The 22,487-nt window shown below is 46.9% G+C and overlaps 1 protein-coding gene across 3 annotated transcripts in view; it reads right to left on the bottom strand.

The window, feature by feature from the left end:
- The window catches only part of NCAPH (non-SMC condensin I complex subunit H), a 33,753-nt gene that overhangs the window by 659 nt on the left and 10,607 nt on the right, over nucleotides 1–22,487 (bottom strand). For all 3 annotated transcript variants that reach the window (XM_044772897.2, XM_070511710.1, XM_070511711.1), the window contains 11 exons: nucleotides 17,634–17,823; nucleotides 16,361–16,452; nucleotides 15,356–15,561; nucleotides 11,273–11,421; nucleotides 10,530–10,636; nucleotides 10,065–10,187; nucleotides 7,608–7,718; nucleotides 6,287–6,469; nucleotides 5,107–5,220; nucleotides 3,503–3,594; nucleotides 2,999–3,074 (listed from right to left, as the gene is read on the bottom strand). In XM_044772897.2, coding sequence (XP_044628832.2) covers nucleotides 2,999–3,074; nucleotides 3,503–3,594; nucleotides 5,107–5,220; nucleotides 6,287–6,469; nucleotides 7,608–7,718; nucleotides 10,065–10,187; nucleotides 10,530–10,636; nucleotides 11,273–11,421; nucleotides 15,356–15,561; nucleotides 16,361–16,452; nucleotides 17,634–17,823 — 1,443 coding nt within the window. The remainder of the gene's footprint in view (nucleotides 1–2,998; nucleotides 3,075–3,502; nucleotides 3,595–5,106; nucleotides 5,221–6,286; nucleotides 6,470–7,607; nucleotides 7,719–10,064; nucleotides 10,188–10,529; nucleotides 10,637–11,272; nucleotides 11,422–15,355; nucleotides 15,562–16,360; nucleotides 16,453–17,633; nucleotides 17,824–22,487) is intronic.

Genomic DNA, 22,487 nt, shown 5'->3' on the forward strand with positions numbered 1-22,487 from the left:
CTCTGGCTCTGGTTCTCCCTCTAAAGGGCCCAAGAGCTAAGCTGTTTGCCCTGGAAGGAGTAAGGGAAGTGGATGGGGAGGCCACCAGGAGCCCTGTCTACACGTGGCCTTTTCCAGGGCCTCCGCATCCTGCCCCATAAACCTCACCCCCTTGGTGACGTCCACAACAGCCTCTCGCTCTCCCATCTCTGCACAGGCCTTTTCCCTACCTCCCAATTCTTCCCCCACCCTCCTACCCCATGAATTCTCCACCAATCCCAGGCGATTGTTCCCTCAGACTAAATGATTGTCAGAAGTCCTTCTTGCTTAACTTCACCACCTCCCAGGTGTGACTTCTGCAGCTCAGCTTCCAGAAGTTGGTTAGCTTTGGCTAATGAGTCACACACTCCTGGCACTCAGGGCCATGGAGGCAGAGGGCCCGACATCTATCATGGATCCCAAGACCCATCACACCACGCATCTGTTGGGGAAAGCTCGTGACCAGAGTGGCTGACAAAGAATCCAGACAGGAGTGAAAGACCAGGAGAAAGTAGGCCAAAAAGAGGACCATGCTCTGGCACTAAGAATTCGTGAGAATTCTCCTGGTGGCTCTGAGTTCTCACACATCTCTATGGATTATCGTGGTGACTCTCAGGGCCAATGTTACCAGTCAAATCTCCTCAAACAGCCCACATCCAGGCCCCATAATGGCCTCAGCACTCAGCCCCACAGGTCATCTGGGGTCATCTCCCTCTTCTTCAAATGCTGAGCGCTCTGAGACCCCTTAGAGAGAGACTCGATTACAGCAAAATGAGCAAAGCAGGCCCTGCTGCTGAGGGCAGCGGAGCAGCGTTGGAGCTGACGTGACATGGCCGGCCTTGGGGAAGCCAGGGCATGACAATGCTTCTGAGTAGTTCCATTGGCTCCGTTTGGCTGGGAAGCTAGTGAGGGCCAGAGGGCTGCTCTCTCACAGGGGAGGGCAGGTTTCCGTGGAGAGACACAACCCAGGGCAGCACTGATTCTCAGACTGGCCCACCTGAGTGAAACCTGTAACCCTCTTAAATTGGACTCCAGATAAGTTTCTGAGCTTTGGAGGCACCAGACATTTCAGGAGCCTGTGAGTGCCAGGAGACCACACGCAGCGGGAGACCCCCAGCACCTCCGTCCGTGAGGATGGTGTGCAATTCCAGCCTCCCCCAGAAAAGCTTAGCAGTGACACTTGTGAACGTCAGACAGCTGCATGGCTTGTGTGAGCCCTTCCTCAGATGGGGAATCCTCTTCAGAGCCACTTGTGGATTTCTTGTCAGGATAACGATAGATCTTTTTATTTGTTTTTTTTTTCTCTTAGTCATTCTTTCTTCACGTAGTTTGCTTCTGACCTCAGATACTTTGGGCTGCGTCAGGAATCACATGGACACATTCTCACGACCATCTCCCACAACCACACACATGCTGCACGCCCCCCAGCCTTGCCGTCATGACTTCGGAACGGGACACGTCATCTCTCCAGTCAGCCACTGCTGCTCACTGCCTTTAACCAGCAGCCACACGAGCTCAGCATTCCCCAGGCGCCAACCATCCACGATGGCTGATGCATAATTGTTCACTCTTGGGAGCTAAGTGGGGTTATTTTGTTCAGGCCTCAGTTGTGAATACCCAGATGGTGCTTTCAGGACCAACAGTCAGCACCACAGTCGAACACACACAGCACGTGGTCCGGCTCAGTGGCCCTGCTACATCTGTTCTCCACCCAAAATCGAAACTAGCTTCTGCCAAATGGACAGTTTCTTCTTCAGCGAGGTCATGAGCTTAGAAACTGGCAAGAGAAAAAGTGGTCCCTGATTCCCGGTGGTAGGTCCACTGGGATTGGTTGGCAGCTGTGCTATAGGCCACCCTACAGGGGAACGTCCCTGCTTCGGGCCTGACAGTCAATCCAAAGCACAGCCAGACCTGGGAAATGGAGCCAATCATCACTGCTCTTGATTTCATTATGAGGCCAGAGGTCAGACACTGGCACACAGAAAATCCTGGGTGCTTCTACCAGCACCCCCTTTTTGCTACCACTCCATCACAATCTAATCAACCCTTTCAAACTGTACCTCAAGGTTCAGATAGGCATCACAGTCTAATACCGCCTCTCCCCTCCAGGGCAGAGCACCCGTCTAAGAGAAGGGTTAGAATCTGCCCTGGCAGTGCCCAGTGGCAGCTAGGCACCACCAGCCCTAGTGATGCTCATGGCATATGCCACAGCCCAGCCCATGAGCCTCCACATCAAGTGCCAAAGTCAGTGTTAGGGACCAGCTGCCTGGGGACTCTGAAGGACATCAAGTCTCAAGCAGTATCAAACGTATGGGTTTACCGGCTGCCTCCCTGGGGTGCCTGCCAGGTAGTATCAAGAGGCTCCTGAGAAGACAATCTCTGCCTGCTCCTTCAGTAACTGCCCCATAGCTGCTCAGCTCTGTTGGCTGGCATTGCACGATGAGGAGCCTGGCACACTGTCACAGTTGGCACTCCTGCTGTCACCTTCCTTGTGAAAGATATCTATTCCCAAGACTTTCACTGCTCTTGGTGGCTCCACCTTGCTGGCCGTTGCCTCCATATCTTAGTACCCTCTCTCCCTGCGTCTGTCTCCCTTTCATCCTCGCCTCTCCCCTCTCTCTTCTCTTGTCCACGTTTCCCATGTGTCTTCACTTTGGCGCTGGTAGAATTTGGCCTTTAAAGCCCTTGACAACCAATGATATAAAAGGACTTGTGTTTTCAGGTTGGGAACTGAGAAATCACAATTTCAGTATCTAAAATTTTCCCATTTGGGTCCTCCTCATTATTTTCATTGCTAATCACACCTGATGGCCTTTTTCTAAGGTACTTCAAGGTGCCTGGTCAATCCTCTGGGTTAAAAGTATTGCATAAGTCACTGTATTTAAGATATCCTATGAGGTTGCCCATGAAAGATCTAATAAAAAGCTCAAACAGGTTGACACAAATAGAGAATACTCCTGTGCTTACCAGATTTACCCACCTTTTCATTGGCTAAATGTAGGAGGCAGGCAAAGGCCAGAGGTACAGAGAGGTTCTGAGCCATGACGGGAGGTAGGCTGCGAAACAAAGAGGTGAGCATTTAGCCAGGTCACTGCAATTCTACACGTGATCTTAGAGAAAGGCTGAGGAGCAATGCAATGCTAGAAACAAAGGCTCTTTCATCAAGTGTAGATACACATGTCTGATGAATAAACTAATGAGAAACAAAGAAATGTTTCAGATACATTTTACAAGCAGGTTTGTCCAGTTTCTCATTTGGAAATAAAATATCGCCTATTCCATTCCAGCGATTAGTGCAGAAAAATGCCTTTTAAAGTTAGTCTATGTTAACTCATTTATCAATGCAGAGAAGAGAAGAGCTGCTAGGAGTGTTAAAACAGCAGGCGGGGTGCAGGGGCTTGGGTCTCACTGACAGCCCAGGCTGGAGCACTCTCGGCCGGGACCCGGAGGAGACGGCAGCGTCCCCACGGTTGCTGGCACACACCTCTTCTGCAGGTCCTTTGTGAGCCTGCTGAGCGTCTTCCCGTTGGCCACCTCCACCGGTTGCTCCTCTTCTCCAGTTTCTCTGTGGTTTGCCTAACAGAAGGAGGACATTTACACATCACACATTTGGGACCAGGTCACTTTTGAGAGAGCAACATAAACTTGCAAAGTTGTATCTCCAAAAAGAAAAGTCTATATCTGAACAAAACCAAAACAATTTCTCAGTTATATTTTGAAGAAAAAAGATTCACAAAAGGGACTCAGTGCCGCAGCCCTGGACCATGACACTGGCATTTACCAAATGATGGTAAACATGGATGTCAATGGCCAGCACAATCCCAGTAAAGGAAAAATTGCAAAAAGGCTTCTAAGGTCCCTGTGAAAAAAGGGAAAGAAATGACAAAACAATAAGCCATGACCACTTATAGCTTCAACTGGACTCCATAGGCAAGGGCAGCACAGAATCCACATCTAAAAGTAGACTCACGCTTTCCACTCACACACACACACAGGCACAAAACAGGGGCTGCCTCTCTGCCGGCAGGCAAACAGCTATGAAAGGGTGTGTCTGGTATTTGCATTAAAATAACTCAGAACGTATACAGGTAGTGGGGACAGCACTGGGTGACACGATAGATAAAACACCGATAATTATTGGAAGTTGGTGTCCCTTACACTATTCTATGTTCTCCCTACTTTTAAATGTGTTAGAATAGTTTCTTAATATAAGGTTGGTTTTTTTTTTTTTAAATAAACCTTTAATTAACCAGACTCCATGGAGAAGAGAGTATAAGTTGTTTAAATTCAAAGGTTAAGCAGAACCCCCTTCCTACTTGTTAAAAAGCACATTTCTCTTACATTTGCATCCCATTCCATTTGAGTTTGATAAAACCTTGTGAATATGACAGAAGCTTTATCTGACATCCAAAACTACACAGCTCAGGGTCCTCGATCAAACCATGAATTTTCACTTCTCAGCCAGCAGGAGAGGGTATAAGACAATGGGTTGGGTTTGGAAAGCTCAAAACATTCTCTGAGCAGAAGAGGAGATGGAGGGATTCTAGTTAACTCAGAGGTCCACCTAGTTGGAACAAGTTAATCAAGCTTTCACCTTGCTCTGAAGGAGAAAGAGACAATTTGACAGAATAATTTTTTTACATTTCTTTCCTGCTTAGAATACATTTCCCAAGTCAGAATTATTAAATCAAAGGGCTTAAACATTTTATGGCTCCTGAGATGTTAGAAATGTGCTATGTAAAAGGGTCATTTATCAACTTAAATTGCACCAACAGCGAATAAGTAGTCCAATTTTTTCTCAACTTCATACTGAAAAACATTGATTTTAAAGCAGCATAAAGATGCTTTGTGTTTTTTGATTACCAGCAAGGCTGAATGACCTTCTGGGTACCAGTTTACCATCTGTATCACCTTTTGCGTGACCTGCCTGCTCATATGAGCAGTTCCTTTCTCTCTCAGAGGTGTGATGTCCTCCTCGTGTTTCTGAATGAACGCTCTCTGCATTAGCTAGACTCATCCTGCAGCCTTAGACATCAGCCGCCCCCTTCCTACATGCCAGGCACCTGGAGAGAAAGCACGGCCCGTTACCTCGGCATCTGCTTGCTTTGAGGAGTCTGCCAGCAAATGCCACATGCTCTGCTTCAACTTCTTCATGTCCATCTTTTTGGCAGTCTTGGCGTAATGAATTTCAATTTTATTTACCTGAAATAGGTATGTGACAAAGTAAAAGTAAGCAAATGAAAGAAACATTTACCATCAACTCAATATAAAATGAAAGTCTGGACTCGAAGAAAATCTAGTTAAAACCACAGAGTCACAGAGCTTTCTTTGGACATACTAACATAGAGTCCCTCACTTCCATCTAATTTCTTTTTGATCAAGTATAATCTACATTAAAGCTAACCTGGCATTCCAGTGTGAAAGAGATAAATGAGTCCAATACATACGAAAGCACCAGGCCTGTCACCTGGTATGGAACACATAGATGCTTAATGCACAAGAATTCAGTGAACATGCCACAACTAGAAGGACCTGCAACTAAGATACACAACTATGTACCAGGGGGGATTTGAGGAGATAAAGCAGGAAAAAAAAACAAACAAAAAAAGAATTCAATGAGTTGAATCTGGCCAAGATTTTCCAGAGCCAAATAGCTGGCCACACCCAAGCAACACAGAAACCCATGTTTACTGCCTACAGCCTTCATTCACACAACTCTACTTGTGTGACTGGCTCACCCCTAGTCCTATGGTTGATCACGAACTTTGGAGAGATGCCTAGTTTCACACACGGCTAATTAGCATCAGCTCATTCCCTACAGCTCTATGCAAGAATCAGCCACTTGGAGAGCAACAGGTTAAAAGTGAGAAGAAAACAAATCAAGCTCAGACCAATACAGGAGGCAAATTAAACAGATCTCAGGCAAACAATATAAAATATAATTCTTGGGGCTGGCCCAATGGCATAGTGGTTAAGTTCACAAGTCCCACTTCAGTGGCCCAGGGCTCATGGGTTCAGATCCTGGGCATGGACCTATGCACCGCTCATCAAGTCAGGCTGTGGTAGCGTCCCACACACAAAATAGAGCAAGATTGGCACAGATGTTAGCTCAGTGACAGTCTTCCTCAACCAAAAAGAGGAAGATTGACAATGGTTGTTAACTCAGGGCCAGTCTTCCTCACCAAAAAAAAAAAAAAAAAAAGGGGAAAGAAAGAAAGAAAGAAAAAAATATATATACACAAAATATAATTCTTGGCTTTATCTTTACCTTCTGAGGCTCCACTACCAGATTGGACTCCCCGTAAGTGGTGATATCTAATCCTTGGACTTCAGGCAGGTCATCGTTCTCCTGTGTTGTCTTAGGTGGATGGTGAGGATCAGGTGTAAGGTCAAGGGTCCCAACTGGTCCCACAAATAAGTCATCTGACTCTTCAGAATCACTGTCTGCAGCCTGGGCAAGGAAACAGCTCAAGTTTGGAAGCAGCTGTCTGAGGGGCTTAGAAATACCTTCGAAACAGACTCTGTATTTACATAGCAAGAGCAGAGCAGCAGTGAGTCAAGCCTCAGATGGACTTCTAGGTGCCTCTAGTTATCTTCCTGTTGCACATAAACCCTACTAGGGAGGTACCTATTGACTAAGACCTCTGGAGTGAGAAAAGGAACTCAATAATCGCAACTGCCACAGTGTCCCCTTTGCTTCTAACAAATCTAGGATTCCATTTTACAGAAAGTATTCCTGAAACACCAGAGATGTGACGTGTTGGCCGGCCGGCAGCAGGTGAGAAGTTGTTCTGGGACGGAGCCCAGTGGGAACAGATCAGATCTCTGGGGTGGGGCCCAGGAACTCGTTTTTTAATAGGCTCTCCAGGTGAGTCTTACACACACTCAAAGTTTGAGAGGCACTGGTCAGAGATCAGTCTGGGTTTCATAAAAATATAACTACCTAACTCTCCTCCGAGTGAGAAAATAATGTGAATAAACTCTTCTTCCAATTCTTTTCCCTTTCCCCACACACAGGGACAAGATGAGGCCAATATTTCCCCATCTGTGACTTACATTTGCTGTCCCACCTGCAGACTCACATGGAATATTGAGATTATTTAGTCTAACCAAGGTCTGAAGATGAAGGGTAGCTTGCACAATTTCACAGCATGAGAACCAAAGCAGAGCTCCAAGCCTGGTCTCCTGAGATGTACCTCATTAGGACACACCATCTTCATATGTATATGTTTTGTTTCCCCAGGCAAAATATTAGTTCCTAAGAGCAGGAGGAGTGTTTCTTTTCCTCTGAAATCCCAAAATAGCCAAAAAGAGTGCTTTGCACAGGTGAAGACTCCCTCTCACGTTGACTGGCTTCCTGGAGTACATCCACCTTTTCCTGCACGCAGGGCTCAAAGTGAGGCAGGCCAAGGTGGTGGCTCTTGTCTCAGCTCTGCTCAGTACCCTGAGGCCTGGGGCAGGGCAGGCAGCCGTAAATGCCGCGTGATTCAGCATTTCCTACAGCCTTCCACTATAGAGGAAAGGGGCAGATGGGGAGCAGGAAAGAGACTCTTCTGCTTAGGAGAGAGGACGAGCTCTTCCCCCTTTACCTGTAATCCAGGGCAGAAGTTGGAGGTGTCGTTCGGGTTGTTGTAATCATAGTCTCCAATTTCTTCATAATGTACGGTCCCTGTCCTCTCGCCTTGGGCCATTCTAAGTAACTAGAATGAAGGAAAGAACAAGTACAGAAAGCAATTTCTAGAAAAGCAGCTACTACGAGAGGTTGGGGAAATAATCTTAGTCCCTACGGTCAATGTCCTAAAATTTTAGAGTTGTGAGGGCCCTGAGAAGTCATCTAATCCAACCGACGTTTCAACTGCACACTTCCGTGCTAGAGCAAGCCCAGCGTGGCAGGGCGCAGAGCCTGCGTCTGTCCCACACAAACCAGAGCAGCTGGGTTGCAATTAAGTCTGCACACAATTTTATTTGAAAAAGGGTTCCTTCATTAAAAATAAAACTGCCCATAGCTATCTGAAAAGAAGTCAACTTGCTGCTGCTTGAACAGTTCTGATAGGAAACTCGATCACTGGTGTCAGTCATAAGCAGCCTGCCCACTCGTGGGGCCATCACTGCTCCCTACACAGCTACAGGGAGAAACACCCAGCTCTTCTCCCCGTCGTTACACCCACGGTCTCTTATTCTGCCTTCCAGAGCCTCGCAGAACAGGTCTGTCTCCCCTCTTGGGAGTGCCTATTGACCACAGTCCTTCAGATAGTTGCAGACCCTTAGACCAGTGACTTTTACCTGGCATATGTGTCTGCGGGGTGAAGAAAATGGGGTTAAAGGTGCGTACAATTTACAAAAGCACACTGAATATTTTAATAGAATGATATACTCCAAAAGCAGCCAAAAAACAATGTTTTTGCAGTACAAATCCAAAAATAATATTAAACATGGATATTTATTGAATTAAGAAATGCCCACTTTCTTCCACTGTTCCTCGTGACACAATTCCTAAATGCCTATCCATCTGGAATACTCTCCTCTGGACACACTCTAAGCTTTCCACAGCCTACAAGAGATGTTTCAGGAAGGATATGTGCCCACTCGTGTGTTGGCTGGTTGCTATCAGAATCACCCTTTAAGATGTTAAACTGGATGAGCGGTTGATCTGTATGGTCTCTAGCCATACAGAATGTTTAATAATCCAGGGTTTACTTTCCAGTGTTCAACAGGCATTTCCTACTACTGCTCTGCTGGAAGGATGAGGGATCTCTGGCTCTTGCTGCTTGGCTGCCCTACTACACACAGGGAAACTTGGTCCTGTGGATAATCAGACGGAGAAGTTCTTTTCTCTATAAGAAACAATAATGGGAAAAATAAAAACCCAAAAAACCACCCCTGGAGTGCAACGATTCAATGACTTTGTTCTATCACCTTCACTTCTGAAAATGCAAATTACCACTTAGGCCAAATTCTTCAAACGCTCAAAATAAGGGCTGGAGGGAGGGAAGGTGGCTTTTGGCACAGAAGACTGCTGGAGGCTGGGCCAGGCTTGGCGAAGTGTCCTACTATCTTGCTTCAGCTCCCAGCAGCTTGGCTTGCTCCTCTGCCTCAGCATTGTATTTTCAGATTAGAGCAAGCTGCTGCTGGCATCTAACCAATCCTGACCGTAGCCATAGCTGCTACTACTGCTACCATTTTGCATCTTTCTGCATTTTTTTCTTTTTAGTGACAAAAATTGACACATAACATCATATTAGTTCTTTCTACACTTTAAAGAGTATTTCTGTTAAATGAATAGTATTGATTAAAAAGAAAATTATATCAGGGTTGGTTTATAAAAACAGAATGTGAGATATCAATGATTTCAGGGAACTGTTTACATATCATTAAGACCTTGTAGAGAACAGGCAAAATGAGGAAGAAGAAACCGTAAGCTGTTTGTATACCTGACACAAGATGAAAACAACCAGGAACGCAAATGAGCAGAGTTCAGATAAAACAGAACTTAACATGAACCGCTGCCTGGTTGCCTGGCAACAGGACATGCGCTTGCTACTAGCATCACCAAAAGAGCCACAGGCAAACGAAGTGAACAGTAATTGGGGTGTCGCAGTGGGCTTGAGTCTCCACCTAGATCATGAGGGAGGCAACGTGGGCTGGAGAGGACATCTGGCCAGTGAATCCACAACTTCAATGAGAAAGTGAGAGAATCAAGAAATAACTAACATCTTGTAAAAAATTCAACAAAAGATTTTATGTTTATCCCTCTAGCATTTCAGCATGTAGGCCTCAGTCCATCTAGCATCCTAACCAGGTGAGGTACCTCCAAATCTTTAGGTGCCTCTAGCTTATAAGCTTTTCCCTTTAGTTTTGATCTTTCAGTTTGATCCCTTTAGACTTGATCTTCCAGTAACTCCCCTTGGCTGACACACATTCCTCCTTACACCCTGTCCTTTTCCTCAAAGGCACTGTCTGACAGTCATGCTACCAGCCATTTGATACCTCCAATGATATAAACAAGCTCAACAACAGTGGCCTTGAGGAAGCAGGAGCAGCCTTACCCTGGTGCCTGGTTTGAGATGCAGCTGGACAAGATCATTAGTCTCGTAGTGGAAATCCGTAGGAAGAGTGGTGGCTCTCCAACTCTGGTTCTCTAAAGTGGACTTGGACAGAATAGTAGCAGCCTAGTAATTAAAAAAAAGAAAAAAGTAGTTTTTAGGTGTCTTTAATAAAAATGGTCAACTTTCTTTTTGGAAGGAGCTTCAGCACTAGTCTATCATCAGAGTTTCCAGTTCTGTATAAAAGAGTAATTTTCCTAGACATTTTTCATATTCTGAACTTGATTCTCTGTGCCACTGAGTTTGGGACTGTTTCTCAATTCCTCTAGGGATGAAGGGAGAATGAAGCCATATGTTTACTCTAAGAGTTAAATTTACAATGAATTTTTAAAAATCACATCTAAAATGGAAAGAGGAGTGCAAAGAGTAATTTAAGGAGGCACAAATGATAATAAATCCAGCACAAACCTTTGTTTTTTGAAAATACACATCAAAGTCAATATCATCATCAAAGTCGATTTCAAAATCTTTCTTTGTACTCTTCTTTCTGTTCTCTGCTTGTGAGGCAGCATCGTCTGCAGAAACGGACACAGATGTCAACACTGTTCACGTGTGAGGCCTACGTTACTTATCCCCTCCCAAGATCTACTGGCAGCCTTATCAGCTGTAAGACAGCATTTATGTCCGAGCATCACAACACACCAGGAAAGGCAAATCATTTACCTAATTTTCATCCGTAACTTATAATTTGTGTTTTTGCTAAAACACAATAAAGGGATATGCTAATTAATCCCTTCTTTTCAAAGACAGAATGCAAACACATGACGCTGGCAGAGCCCCTCAGAGGTCTGCAGTGTACTGCCTTGTGCAGTAACTTACGTGAGCCCTCTGAGCCCGGTGGTCATTCCCACCTATGGCCACTGTTCGAAGTCACGGGGCTGCTGGTGGGTAGGACAAAGTCATGAGCCCCGCCTTCCCGACTCCAGGTGCTCACTCTTCCCACTCAGAGGCCTCAGTCTCAACTGACCCCTCATCCTAGACCGGGCCAACTGACTGCCGAAGCCGGAGGCTGGCTTATCTCTGTATGCTTCTTCAGCTTATCAGGAGATCCAACAGGACAACGACTGGCATTTCCCTTCCTCAACTGAACTACTGACTGGCTGGTCATCTACATGATCTCTTTTCTTCAAGTTTCATCTAGAAGTACATACGTTTGTGTCGGGGTCTAAAGCGCCAGTGATCCGGGCCAGCCCACATTGACATGGTACGGGGACTGAAATAAGAATATTCTCCAGGTTTCATGGAAAGAAGAGGGCACATGGTCCTAATGTCTCCATCCCCGAGGGGAATCATTTCTTCCCTGTAAACACATGAAATCATGTTCTTACATGTACAGTGACATCTGTGTCGATATACATAATTGTGTATTTACATGTAAGGCAGCATATGATACAGGTGAAGGCTCTTCCTGCCTACCTTTCCACAAATGAGCCACATTTCTAGAGGAAGCCCAGTATAAATACTTCATCACAACTCCTGAGCCTGTACTTCATCCAAGTGTTTTTGCTTCTCTTAATTTTATAACAATATGATGATACCTACACAAATACTTTGGATATTTCAAAGGGCTTCATAAAATACAAGTTTACCCATGTGAGAGACAAGAAAACAGAGGTATAAAGAAGTTCAGTTTTTACACAAGACTACACAGCTAGCAGGAGAGCGGGGAGTTGGCCACAATTCCCTGAATCCCAGCTTCAGGCTCCCTGCCACACGGATGACAGTATCTCATTCTTTCTTCACCGTCCTTCTGTAAATGACGGCTCCACTAGCCCTGCTGTGGTTCCTACTAAAAGTGAAAAAGATGCTACTCTAATCTATGTCCCCCAGATGACTGGGGTCCCCCATTCTCCATCTGCTCAGCCATCTAGCTCAAATCTTTGCTGCGTGAGACGTGTCTAACTGGCGGGTCCAGCATGGTGGCTTCGGTTTGGTTTTTCACTCTTTCTGCCCAGGTACTAGAATGTGAGGGAGCACTCTCCTAAAGGCCTCTGACTCAGCAGAAAGCACATCAGTGCTGCTACACTGCCCTCTGAAGGTAAAGACAACAGGGAAACTTCAGACGGTGACGGGCTTTTACCTGTATTGAGCCATAAATATCAATCCTCTATATTACGCCTCACGGAATAAGCTAAAAAAGCTTTAAAAGGGGACTTCGCCTTTATCTATAGAATCTTTTCTTAAAAACCAGGAAACTGTATTTTTGTGTAATTAATAATTTAAAAAATGAAAATATACTAAAAAATTCACATTTCTAGTCTAGTCTGTAGAATGCCTAACCTACGTTATTAGCTAGACTGTATGCATGGTGAACTCCAGGGGGCGAAAGAAGACAGCTTCAGCAGCATCCCCTCAATTCTCATGGATACTCTTCTGTTAAAGTTTTGGCAGTTGGGCTGAGAACTTATTGGGAACTTACGGGCAAAGCTATAAAGAGCTTGGCTCCCATCCTCTGAGAGTTGGGGGGCCAAAACTGGCCTGAGGCCCTGGAGGCCTGAACTCTAGCCATTTAATAATTCTCTCAATACACAATGCTATGTGGAGGGAACCCTACTGGTCCCAACTCCCCCACTCAACAACTAACTTAACCCAGTGTCCCCATCAAACTTCTCTAATCCCTGTGGAGGAGCTCTTTATTTCTTCTACCCACCCACCCCAGGCCCCAAACATACAGCCTTTCCTTCAATTCAGCACCAGTTCAGTCAAGCTGCACTAAAACCTGCAGGTCAACGGTTTCCTCCCAGCTGGCTCCTAGCACACGCAGCAGAACGCCTCATTCTTGCAGGCACGGAGCAGGCTGTGGTCTTTAACCACAGTGAGCCTCTTATAAAGGCGTGTGCGCACACCGAGACCAGCTAGAGAACACCGGGCCCACTGCTGCAGGACAGAGGAGTGCAGCCGAGATGCTCTTGGACATAAAGCACTTTCTCAGACGTATCCTTCTTAATGTATGATGTGCACACTTGTCAAAGTGTTGCCATCCAGGGACCAATAACATGGGGCATCTTATGTAACGCTGTATTTATAATTTGGCTTTGCCCCTACCCCACCTTGAGCTAAAGAAGCCCTCAAAGACCCTGGGTGCACAGAACAATCACCCAGGGACATTTGGGAAAGTAGTGATGCAGAGCCTGGCCTCAGAGACCCTCAGTTAAGTGGTCTGGGGTGGAGCCTACCATCCAAAGCCCATTGTGTGCAGCCAGGATTGGTCAAAGGTGCTGAGCGAGTCCCAGCTCCACCCTATTGCTTAAGCTCTCCGAGCTTGTTTTCCCATCTATAAAATGGGGATAACAGGACCAGATTATAGGTTGTCACAAGGATTGATTACATTTTATACATAAATGATGTGAAATAATGCAGGTAAGGTACCCGGCACTGTGTCTGGCACAAATCCAGAGCAGTAAGGTACTCAATAAACATCAGATAGTACTATTATCATCTAGTCTCAACCCTTCATTTTATGGATGAGAAAAAGACCCTAAAAGGTAATGCCACTTACCCCACATCTCACAGCTATCCATGGCAGAGTCAAGTCTTCAGTTCAAACACTTCCTGAGCTCTCAGGAAAGGCCAGCATCATACCAAGGGTAGGGGATTTCAAGATGGACAAAACCTGAGACTGGAACCTAAGCCCCTGCCCTCAATGCACTCAGTAGGATGGATTCCAAGATTTTGTTCTGTTCGAAACTTGGGAGAGAAATGGAGACTTTTGTGCAAAATTTGCTCAAAATAACCATCTATAGTTATAAAAAAATGAAAATGACTACAGCCCTTTGCTACCCTCAGTTCCTCAGATGTCACCTCACTCTTTAGGAAAAGCGATAGCTCCTTTGACATTTGAAAATGATATTAAAAGACCTCATCCCACCAACTGGCCTACCATTTCTCACCTCTTAGAAGATAGGTTGGGAGCAGAGACAAAATTGCAGGTATACCGATAGCACAAATCAGTGAGGAGGGAGCCCACAGACCTAGATGGGTAATTTTGCCTTGACGTGCCAAACGTTCAGTCCCTCGACCTCTACTTGGATTTGAAGAGACATTATGAATCTGATCATTTCCCACCTTGGCAGAAAAATTAAGCTCAAGAAAGCAATCTCTTATCCTGGACACAGTCAAGCAACGCTCTTAAAGGGATTTTTGCTTCAGTGGGAAACTATAGGACAACTTCTAAAGTTTTACCCCTACTAAGCCAGCTTGGCTGTCCCCAGTCCGGGGCTTGCAAAGCTGCTGCCAAAGGCCCAGGAGTTAGCAGAGGGTCTGCTCGTTCTAGCGGAACGTCCTACACCCAAACCCATTCAAAACCTTTAGAGGCCCTCGGCTCTACAGCATTGTGGGGGCCCGCTTCCAAATGATATCTGATTTTTCTTATGATACTTCCTAGAATAATTAAAAATTTAAATCACTATAGACCAATTCTCCCACCTCCCCTCCCACTCAATATGCTCAATTTGCTTCTTTCATTTTCTCTGCTCCGGGGGCCGGCCCGGTGGTGCAGCAGGTAAGTGCGCATGTGCTGCTTCGGTGGCCCGGGGTTCGCTGGTTCGGATCCCAGGTGCTGACATGACACTGCTTGTCAAGCCATGCTGTGGTAGGCGTCCCACATATAAAGTAGAGGAAGATGGGCACGGATGTTAGTCCAGAGCCAGTCTTCCTCAGCAAAAACAGGAGGATTGGCAGCAGATGTTAGCTCAGGGCTAATCTTCCTCAAAAAAAAAATTTTTTCTCTGCTTTGCTCATGCCCAGTCTGTCTATCTGGTATCCCAGCACTACCCAACCCCCTCTCTGCCTGACCCTTCAGGCAGGGGCCACTTTTTTTCTCGAAGCAACACACAAGCCTATTTCTGTCTATAACTGATATGGAGTGATTTAGTCAAAAGCCAGACTAAATGCAGTGTCGAGAGGGAATGCGCTCCATGCTACTAAAATGCAAGCGGTAACAATGGCCAGCACTGAAGCAGCTACTATATCCCTGGTACTTTGTTCCAGCACTTTACATATTTTAGTCCTACCTAAACTCCTGCAATGTCAGTTTTATAACCAGTTGCTGGCTGAGCAAACACTCAAGGCAGGTGTGATTCCACCGTGAGTCAGAATGGCTCAGCCTGTGTGGACAACTCGGCGCACAAGTCCAGCCAATCACAGAGATGAAATTAGATTGTCCCAGCAGGGACTCTGTTAAGAACTACGGGAAACTCCTATGGGAACAATTCCCACAGTCCTGACAGCCTTACTGGCAGCTCTGAACGTGGCAGGGCTCCTCTGAGCTCCTGACTTCTTCGGGATCCCCAGCTGTGGTGTGGTCGGGTTCATCGTTATCATCAAAGTCGTCTTCCAGGGGCCCCTTCGGGAAGTCCCCGCAGTCACTCTCCTCCACCTCGGCGTTGATGTCGAACACCTCGTCATTCTTCTTAAACTTGTCTACCAGGGCCGACACCGACTGGAGGGGAGAGAGGCTTCTCTAGTACTCCTCTTCCCCAGAAATTCCCCAGTCACCGCCGGGGGAACGGCCTCACTGGACGTGCCTTCTCACCCCTAAATTCCAGTTTCCAGCCTCCTCCCCTCCCCATCCCCCAGGGCCAGTGTTCTCATGACAGTAAAGCACTGAGGAAGTTTATATTGTGTGGCACAGGATGAAGCTGTATTGTTATTAGGCACATTTTGTAAAACATGGAACAGGAATCTGTATCCATTAACTGCATGTTTAGAGAAAGCAGTTTTCCATGGAGATCATTTATTTTGGAAGTGGTAGTAAGCAGGCTAAAGGGGGCCATGCTAAAAATACACAGAGGAAAGCTTTACACATGACAATTTCTCAGGAAGCTCTGTGCCAAGGGACTCGACCCCAAAGAGCAGGAAATTCCTCGAGCTTGACAGCAGCTTAAGACCAAAGGCCACTGGGATAACCATGTTAAAGAGTAAACCTGATAAAAAATGGGCACCCAGAACGGCAGGGCTGCCTCACCCTAGGGAAGCAGAGAAGAGGGGACACGAAGCCGATCTCAGGATTCATGTGGCTACCTAGTGCTCCTGCTGGAGTTCATAACCCCATTCCTACCCCCCAGGTTTTGGTCCCTAAAGAAGTGCCAAAGGAAATATTTTCTGTACTCTTGGCTAAATAAAAATAATGCCACAGTTTTGGTTCCCATTGGGCAGAACATATCTTGGGCCATCTCACTGAAACCACCAGCTGTTGGAGAAAGGCCCAGAGCCTTTAGAAGTCCAAAAGTTGACCACACCTCATTATGTGTTTCACTGTCCCAATTAGTGAACTGGAAGCCGGCCAGGGAAGGGCAGATCTGGCGATCTTCGGCACACTGCTGCAAGGGCGCTGGAGGACAGGAAGATTGCACAGAGATCAGAGGTGGATGCAGCACACGCTTCACGCCCTCGGAACGACCAGAGCAGCACTGAGAAGAGAGGTACAGTGCCCTCTTGTTCTCTGGCGCCAAGCTCTGTGTCACAGACTGCTCTCCAGGGACAGGGCAGATGCTCAGGAACACCCACGCTGGAGGCGGGCTCTGCACTGGCATTCCAAGACGTGGCAAACACTAGGGTAGAAACCTGAAGCACCGGCATTTGACTCTGAAATGGACTCCATGCCCGTGCGGGAAACAGAAACCCTTCCTTCCAGTGTACTGAGAGCACAACCAGTCAGTGATGCTGCTTGTCTCATCCCAAACTGAGTCAGCTACGGATTACCCTCCTCAAAGGAAAAGTGGCCCAGCTGAGAGCATAAACTCGAAAAATAGGCTCTTAGCACAAAATAGTTAAACTTCGCAAAATTTAAACAAGAGAAAGGATGAGAAGGGGCACCGTAGCATCTGTGTGTGTTACCGGAGAGGGAGGATCAAGTTCACACAACACACAAAAATGATTCCACACTCGAACAGCGATGCCATTCTCGCCTGGCCTCCAACCTCACCTGTGCCTGTCACAACATTCTCAGATGATCCCCCCCCGAGGTGGGGCTGGCACGCACATGGAGGGGTAGGGGGTGGGAGGGAGGTTAAAATCCTCACCAAGATAGTACAAGGGGCTGACAACAGGACAGGGCCATTCTCAGAACACCACAGAGGAGTCTGAAAACAATTCACAATACCTCTTCTCCTCAGGACCCCCTGGATTGGTAACAAATAAGAACAAGAACTCTCTGGCTCAGGAAAACTCTCCTAAAGCCCCTTTCCCAAGTCCAAACTCTGACCCTGCAGGGTTAGCCCAGGCTCCAATACGTGACTGAGAACTGGCTGCTAACGGGGCACCTGAGGGGTGGGGCACGTACACACCAAGAGCAACAGTCACATTAGCCACCGCTGTCTTAGACTCCCTGCTGCAGAGAGGAGGGAGAGCTGGTTTCTCTGGAAAAGATGCCCAATTTGGCATTCTGGAAGAACCTTCTGAGTAAGTGAAATAAGCAACATAAGGGCACAATGGGCTTACCACACCCCATGGTTTTATGCAAACTTTTCTGATGGCTGAAATGCTCTGGTGAAAGGTGTCATGTGTACTTACCTTTTAAATCCGTCATGTCCACCCAACCTAAATCTGGGAACTCGAGAGGGGCCTCAGTGGAGAGCACCCGGACATCGGAAGGAAAAAGCAGCTCACTCCTGTAGTCGTGGCAGTGGAGGGTGGAGAGAAAGACTCCTGCTGTGCTGCACTCATCGAATGAGGCTATAGTCCTCTGAAACATGGGGTCAACCTGAGCACAGAAACAGAGAGGACCGAAGAATTATGGGATGCAGCCAAAGCAAATACAAAAGCTTGTTCACTGGACCCTGCTCACACACAGCTGCATATACTGGACTGAAATGTCTGTGCAAGATCAAGAGTGCAAGGGGCTTTCTAATTGATCAGGTGAAATCCCATCCTGACAAATACAAATTCCAAAGAAAGGCTGCACGTGGTCAGACGAATTGTATATCGCTCCAATACACAGTAAACAGTAACAAGTTTATACTGTGTCAGTCTGCTTACAATATACCTGGACTCAGATCCTTCTGCTGGTCTCTTTCCACGAGCCACTGTTTGTAAATGGCTAGCTCTAGAGGAATGCTATCACAACCAATTCTGCTGACTTAAAAAAAGCCTGTGTGATGGATCTGTTGGCAAGATCCCATTATTCCTCTGAACAGAAATATTTTCAAAAATTTGGAAGAACAAAACCAAGAGACCCAGGAAAGGACAGGCAGAGTCAGCAGGGCTAGACAACTGGGTAAAACATGGGAGAGGCTGTAAGAAGGCCCCCGAGACTGGATCAAGGAGCAGGAGTGGAGCGGCCACGTGACACCAACCCCAAAGGCAGAACAGGACACAGGGCATAAGAATAAGAACAGAGCAGGCACATACACGTGTGGCGAGAGGGCAGAAGCCACCTGGGACTCCACAGGTGGCCCTATGACAGGGAATAGGTTTGGTACTGGGTTCACAGGTCTTCTTGATGTCTTAGGATGTGGTTACTATGAAGAGTGGGGGCCTTGGATATGACACAGAAGTGGCTCTCTGGCTCTTTCCTGGCCCCCTTACCTCTGACCCCGACCCCACCAGAACTGAGATTCTCCTCTCACCTTCCCGATAAGCCCGTCTCACCATCCTCCTAGTCCCAGAGGGGCACATATGTCACCTCCACGTTCTCCCCGTCTCCTTACCCCTCACTCAGTCAGTCACACGGCCTGGTAGGTTTCCTCCTGGTGTGTCTCTACCATCTATTCCTCCCTTCCCACCCCCAGTGCCACCAATACAACCCTCGCCTGAGTGAACCTGTGTCCCTGCAGGGTCTCTCCCATTTCCTGTCCTAAAAACACCAGTGCTGTTACTCCCGTTCCCTTCCTCAAATGCTAACCAGAGCAATGGTTCCCCACCTGGAGCCCCACACCCCTAGAGGTCTTGTGCGAATAGCTAATGAAACTCAGCATTTCAAAGAGTCAACGCGGAAACTGTACACTGACTCGCATTAAAGCTGGAAACACTCATAACTTTCCTCACTTTTGTCCAGAATTAAATCATGCCAGTGTGAGAACAATGGTTCTATCATGTAAATTAGACCTGATTGATATCTTTGAAAGTAATTTGACGGACAATAGGAACTATTGCTGACTACATAGTTTGGGTAGATGAACCTTTTGAAACTCAGGTCCACAGCAAGGAAGAGAGACAGTAAAAGAAGGCCTTGGTAGACAATACACTGCATGGTAAAGTCCAGGGTCGTTTCAGCCTTTTATGAGTAGATCATCAGCTCTAGCCACACTTGTCACCGTCCAGCTCCCTAAAGAACTAGAACTTTCCTGTTTTGGGGCCCTTGCTCATGCCTCTGCCTAGAATCACCTTGTTGGCAATGCCCACCTGACAAATACCTACGCTTCCCTTTAAGGCCCAGTTCAAACTTCACCTCTCCCATAAATTCTGACCTCCACCCACTGACCTCCTATAGCTTGTGCCATGAACTTCCTTGCACTCTACCTATCCGTGCTCTCGTCGTCTAAGGAACTGGAGCATAATCAGGCTGGAATATCCCAGGACAGCAAGCATTTTGCACAGTCGAGAGCTGTGTCTAAAATAGATCAGCTTATACACAAACTAGTGTTCTCCACTGGTCTAGACACACCCACAGAACATCTGCTTTCTCATCTCCATGCCACCTCCAAGAGAATGCGAGTTCAAGCAACCGTTGAAACTTCAATAAGTCTGGGACAATCCCTTCCCATTTTTGAATCTTCTGTACTTTTGGCTGTTACAAGTTTATGACAGATTACAGAGCAATAAAGCTTTACAGAATGGGGATACATGGTGCTTCTTCAAGACTCTCGATTTCACTTGGCACGAATACACCACGGCCTGACAACCGCAGGCTCGGAGGGAACAGTGCTGAGTGCTCTCGTTTCCTCTTTCTAACAAAGAAAGAGGTTCGTGTAAGCATCCTTAGGCTCCCCAGAGTTGTGTCTACCTGGTAAGAAAAAAGATGGTTGGAAAACAATTTCTAACCACACTGTTAAATCGAACATTTCACTGTAGAACCAGAAGGAAAAGCAAGAATGATAGTGAAACAAATATTCGGATTATCTGAGAAGAGGAAAAACCAAGGAGAATTGGGGAAGGCAGGGTGGGAGATGATTTCATGGCTACCCTCAGATGTGCCCAACATAGACCAGGGATAAAGCACTTCACCATAACTGAGTCACTAACACAAAACCCATATGTGGCTGGGGCCAGTGTTACCTGGTTTACAGTTTCACCAAGTGAAATTGAGAGCCTTTTCCCAGGTCACACAGCTAAGAAAGTGGAACCAGGATCTGACCCTTATGTCATCTGCCTCCAAATCTGGTACTTCCCAGGGTCAATGCTGACACATAGATAAAAGAAAAGAATATAGGTCCCTTCCCCAAAAGTGCCCGCTACCCTTGCCCCCCCCGCCCTCTTTAGTTTTGGCCTCAGTGGTTCCACCTTCCTCAGGCCCTTCCTGACCCATCCAAACAATTCTCACCCCAACACAGGCTGGAGCCATCACGCAGCCCAGAGTAGAACTGCCCCATCCCTCGGAGGGAACTAAGCAGACCCCTCTCTCCTAGCCCCCGACCCCGTACGCTCAAGCCTCACCACTACCATCTGCCGTTCAGACCGCCAGGACTAATCTCATTATTGCTCTTTATTTCGTTTATTAGTCACACATACAAGACCCAAGACCCCCAGGATTCCACATTTCCCAGGCTCTAAAACCTATACAGCTCTGACATCCTCTCTTTGGTCCTCATCTCCTTTTCCCTAACAACTGATATTTTCCCCCAGGGCCCTCTAGCCTCAGTCAGTCATCAGCAAAATTCCGAGTATTCCCTACTTCTTTCCTAAAGGTTCTCTCCATCGACGTGCTCTAACTCATTCATTCTCAATGGGAGTTATATCACTCTCAAGGGGGTAAAAATTGATTCTTGGGAGAGGGTGAAAAGAAATCTTAGACATTACAATAATCTCTGCTTCTCCAAACCTCAACCCTATCTGACAAAATCTTATTCCCTAATAATTTCAAGAGGGAGGGGTAGGAACAATATCCAAAAGGGCTCTGAAGGGGGGAAGATAATGACAAGGCTGAGAAGAACTGCCCTAATGAAACTCGGTGCCCACCCAACAACACTGCTTCCTCCCACAGTCCCCCAACCCCTGGCCGAGAGGGGGAGGGGTGGTTTCCTTGCTGCTCATTGCAGCTTCCAGACTATTCTTCCCAATTCCTAAAACTTTCAGCTTTGAATGTAACATCACTTTACTACCCTCTGCCCATCTGTGTTGCAATCATCTTCCAATCCCCAGGTCTATCCCCTTCTTGGAAGATTCTACGACTAGCTCTTGGCTCACTACTATTCTCCAACTTCACTGCTGTGGTAGTTTTTGGTGGTTTCAATATCCATATATTGATCCATCCAATACTCTGGCCTCTCAGTTCCTCGATATCCTCTCCTTCAATGGTCATGGACTTCACCCTGAGACCCCCGGCCTCTAAGTGATCTTAGCGTGACCCCCACACCTCCGCTGCCTCTCGCTCCCTTGCCTGTTCTCTGAACTGAATCATTAACCATGACTGCAACCTCTCCGTGTGCTCAATTCCAAGTGTCCCTCTCCAATACCCACCTATCTTTCCAGCACTAAGACGTCTTTGACCCTATCAGGCCCTATGACCTACTGATCATACGGCTTCACTGTCCCTCACTCCCCTCTCTTGCCAGCTAAAGTTCCATAAGCAATGACTATAACCACTTCCTCGCAATGTTCTTAACTCCAGCGCCCCTTTCCCTCAATGTCACATTCACTCGGCTAAACACACCCTCCGTTAAATCCAGCTTTCTGCCTCCTCCATGCCTGCACTCAGCTACTCATGACTGGAGAAAGACACCAAGTCATGCTGACTGACCTCACTTCAAATCCATCTGCAGCTGCCCCCAAGTAGATCCTAACGGTTGTCTGGCTAGCAAACGGTATTTCCCTCATCCATGCACTCACCCACCCTCCCAGAGGACTCTTTCTCACCTTTCTCTGTCCTCAAACCTCTGACACTTTCCCCCTCCACACTCACTGTCAGTTGATGACCTGGCTTCCTATTTCATTGAGGGGGACAAGACACAACCAGAGAACATCCAGAATGCTCCCCCAACGCACACTCAAACCCCATCTCCCGTCAGCCGTGGGCACTCCTCAGCGGAGCCCCATCTGCACTGTCTGCTCCTGCCCTTCTGACAAGCTCAAGGATAGCACCTAGCATGTCTCCTCTCTTTTCCGCACCATCAACAGTTCCTTCTCCACTAGACTATTGCCACTGACAAGTAAACATGCTGTTAATTCTCCCATTAAAACAAACAAACAAAACAACCTCCAGATCTTACT

The sequence above is a fragment of the Equus asinus genome, chromosome 6, assembly GCF_041296235.1.
Source record: "Equus asinus isolate D_3611 breed Donkey chromosome 6, EquAss-T2T_v2, whole genome shotgun sequence".
Lineage (NCBI taxonomy): Eukaryota > Metazoa > Chordata > Mammalia > Perissodactyla > Equidae > Equus > Equus asinus.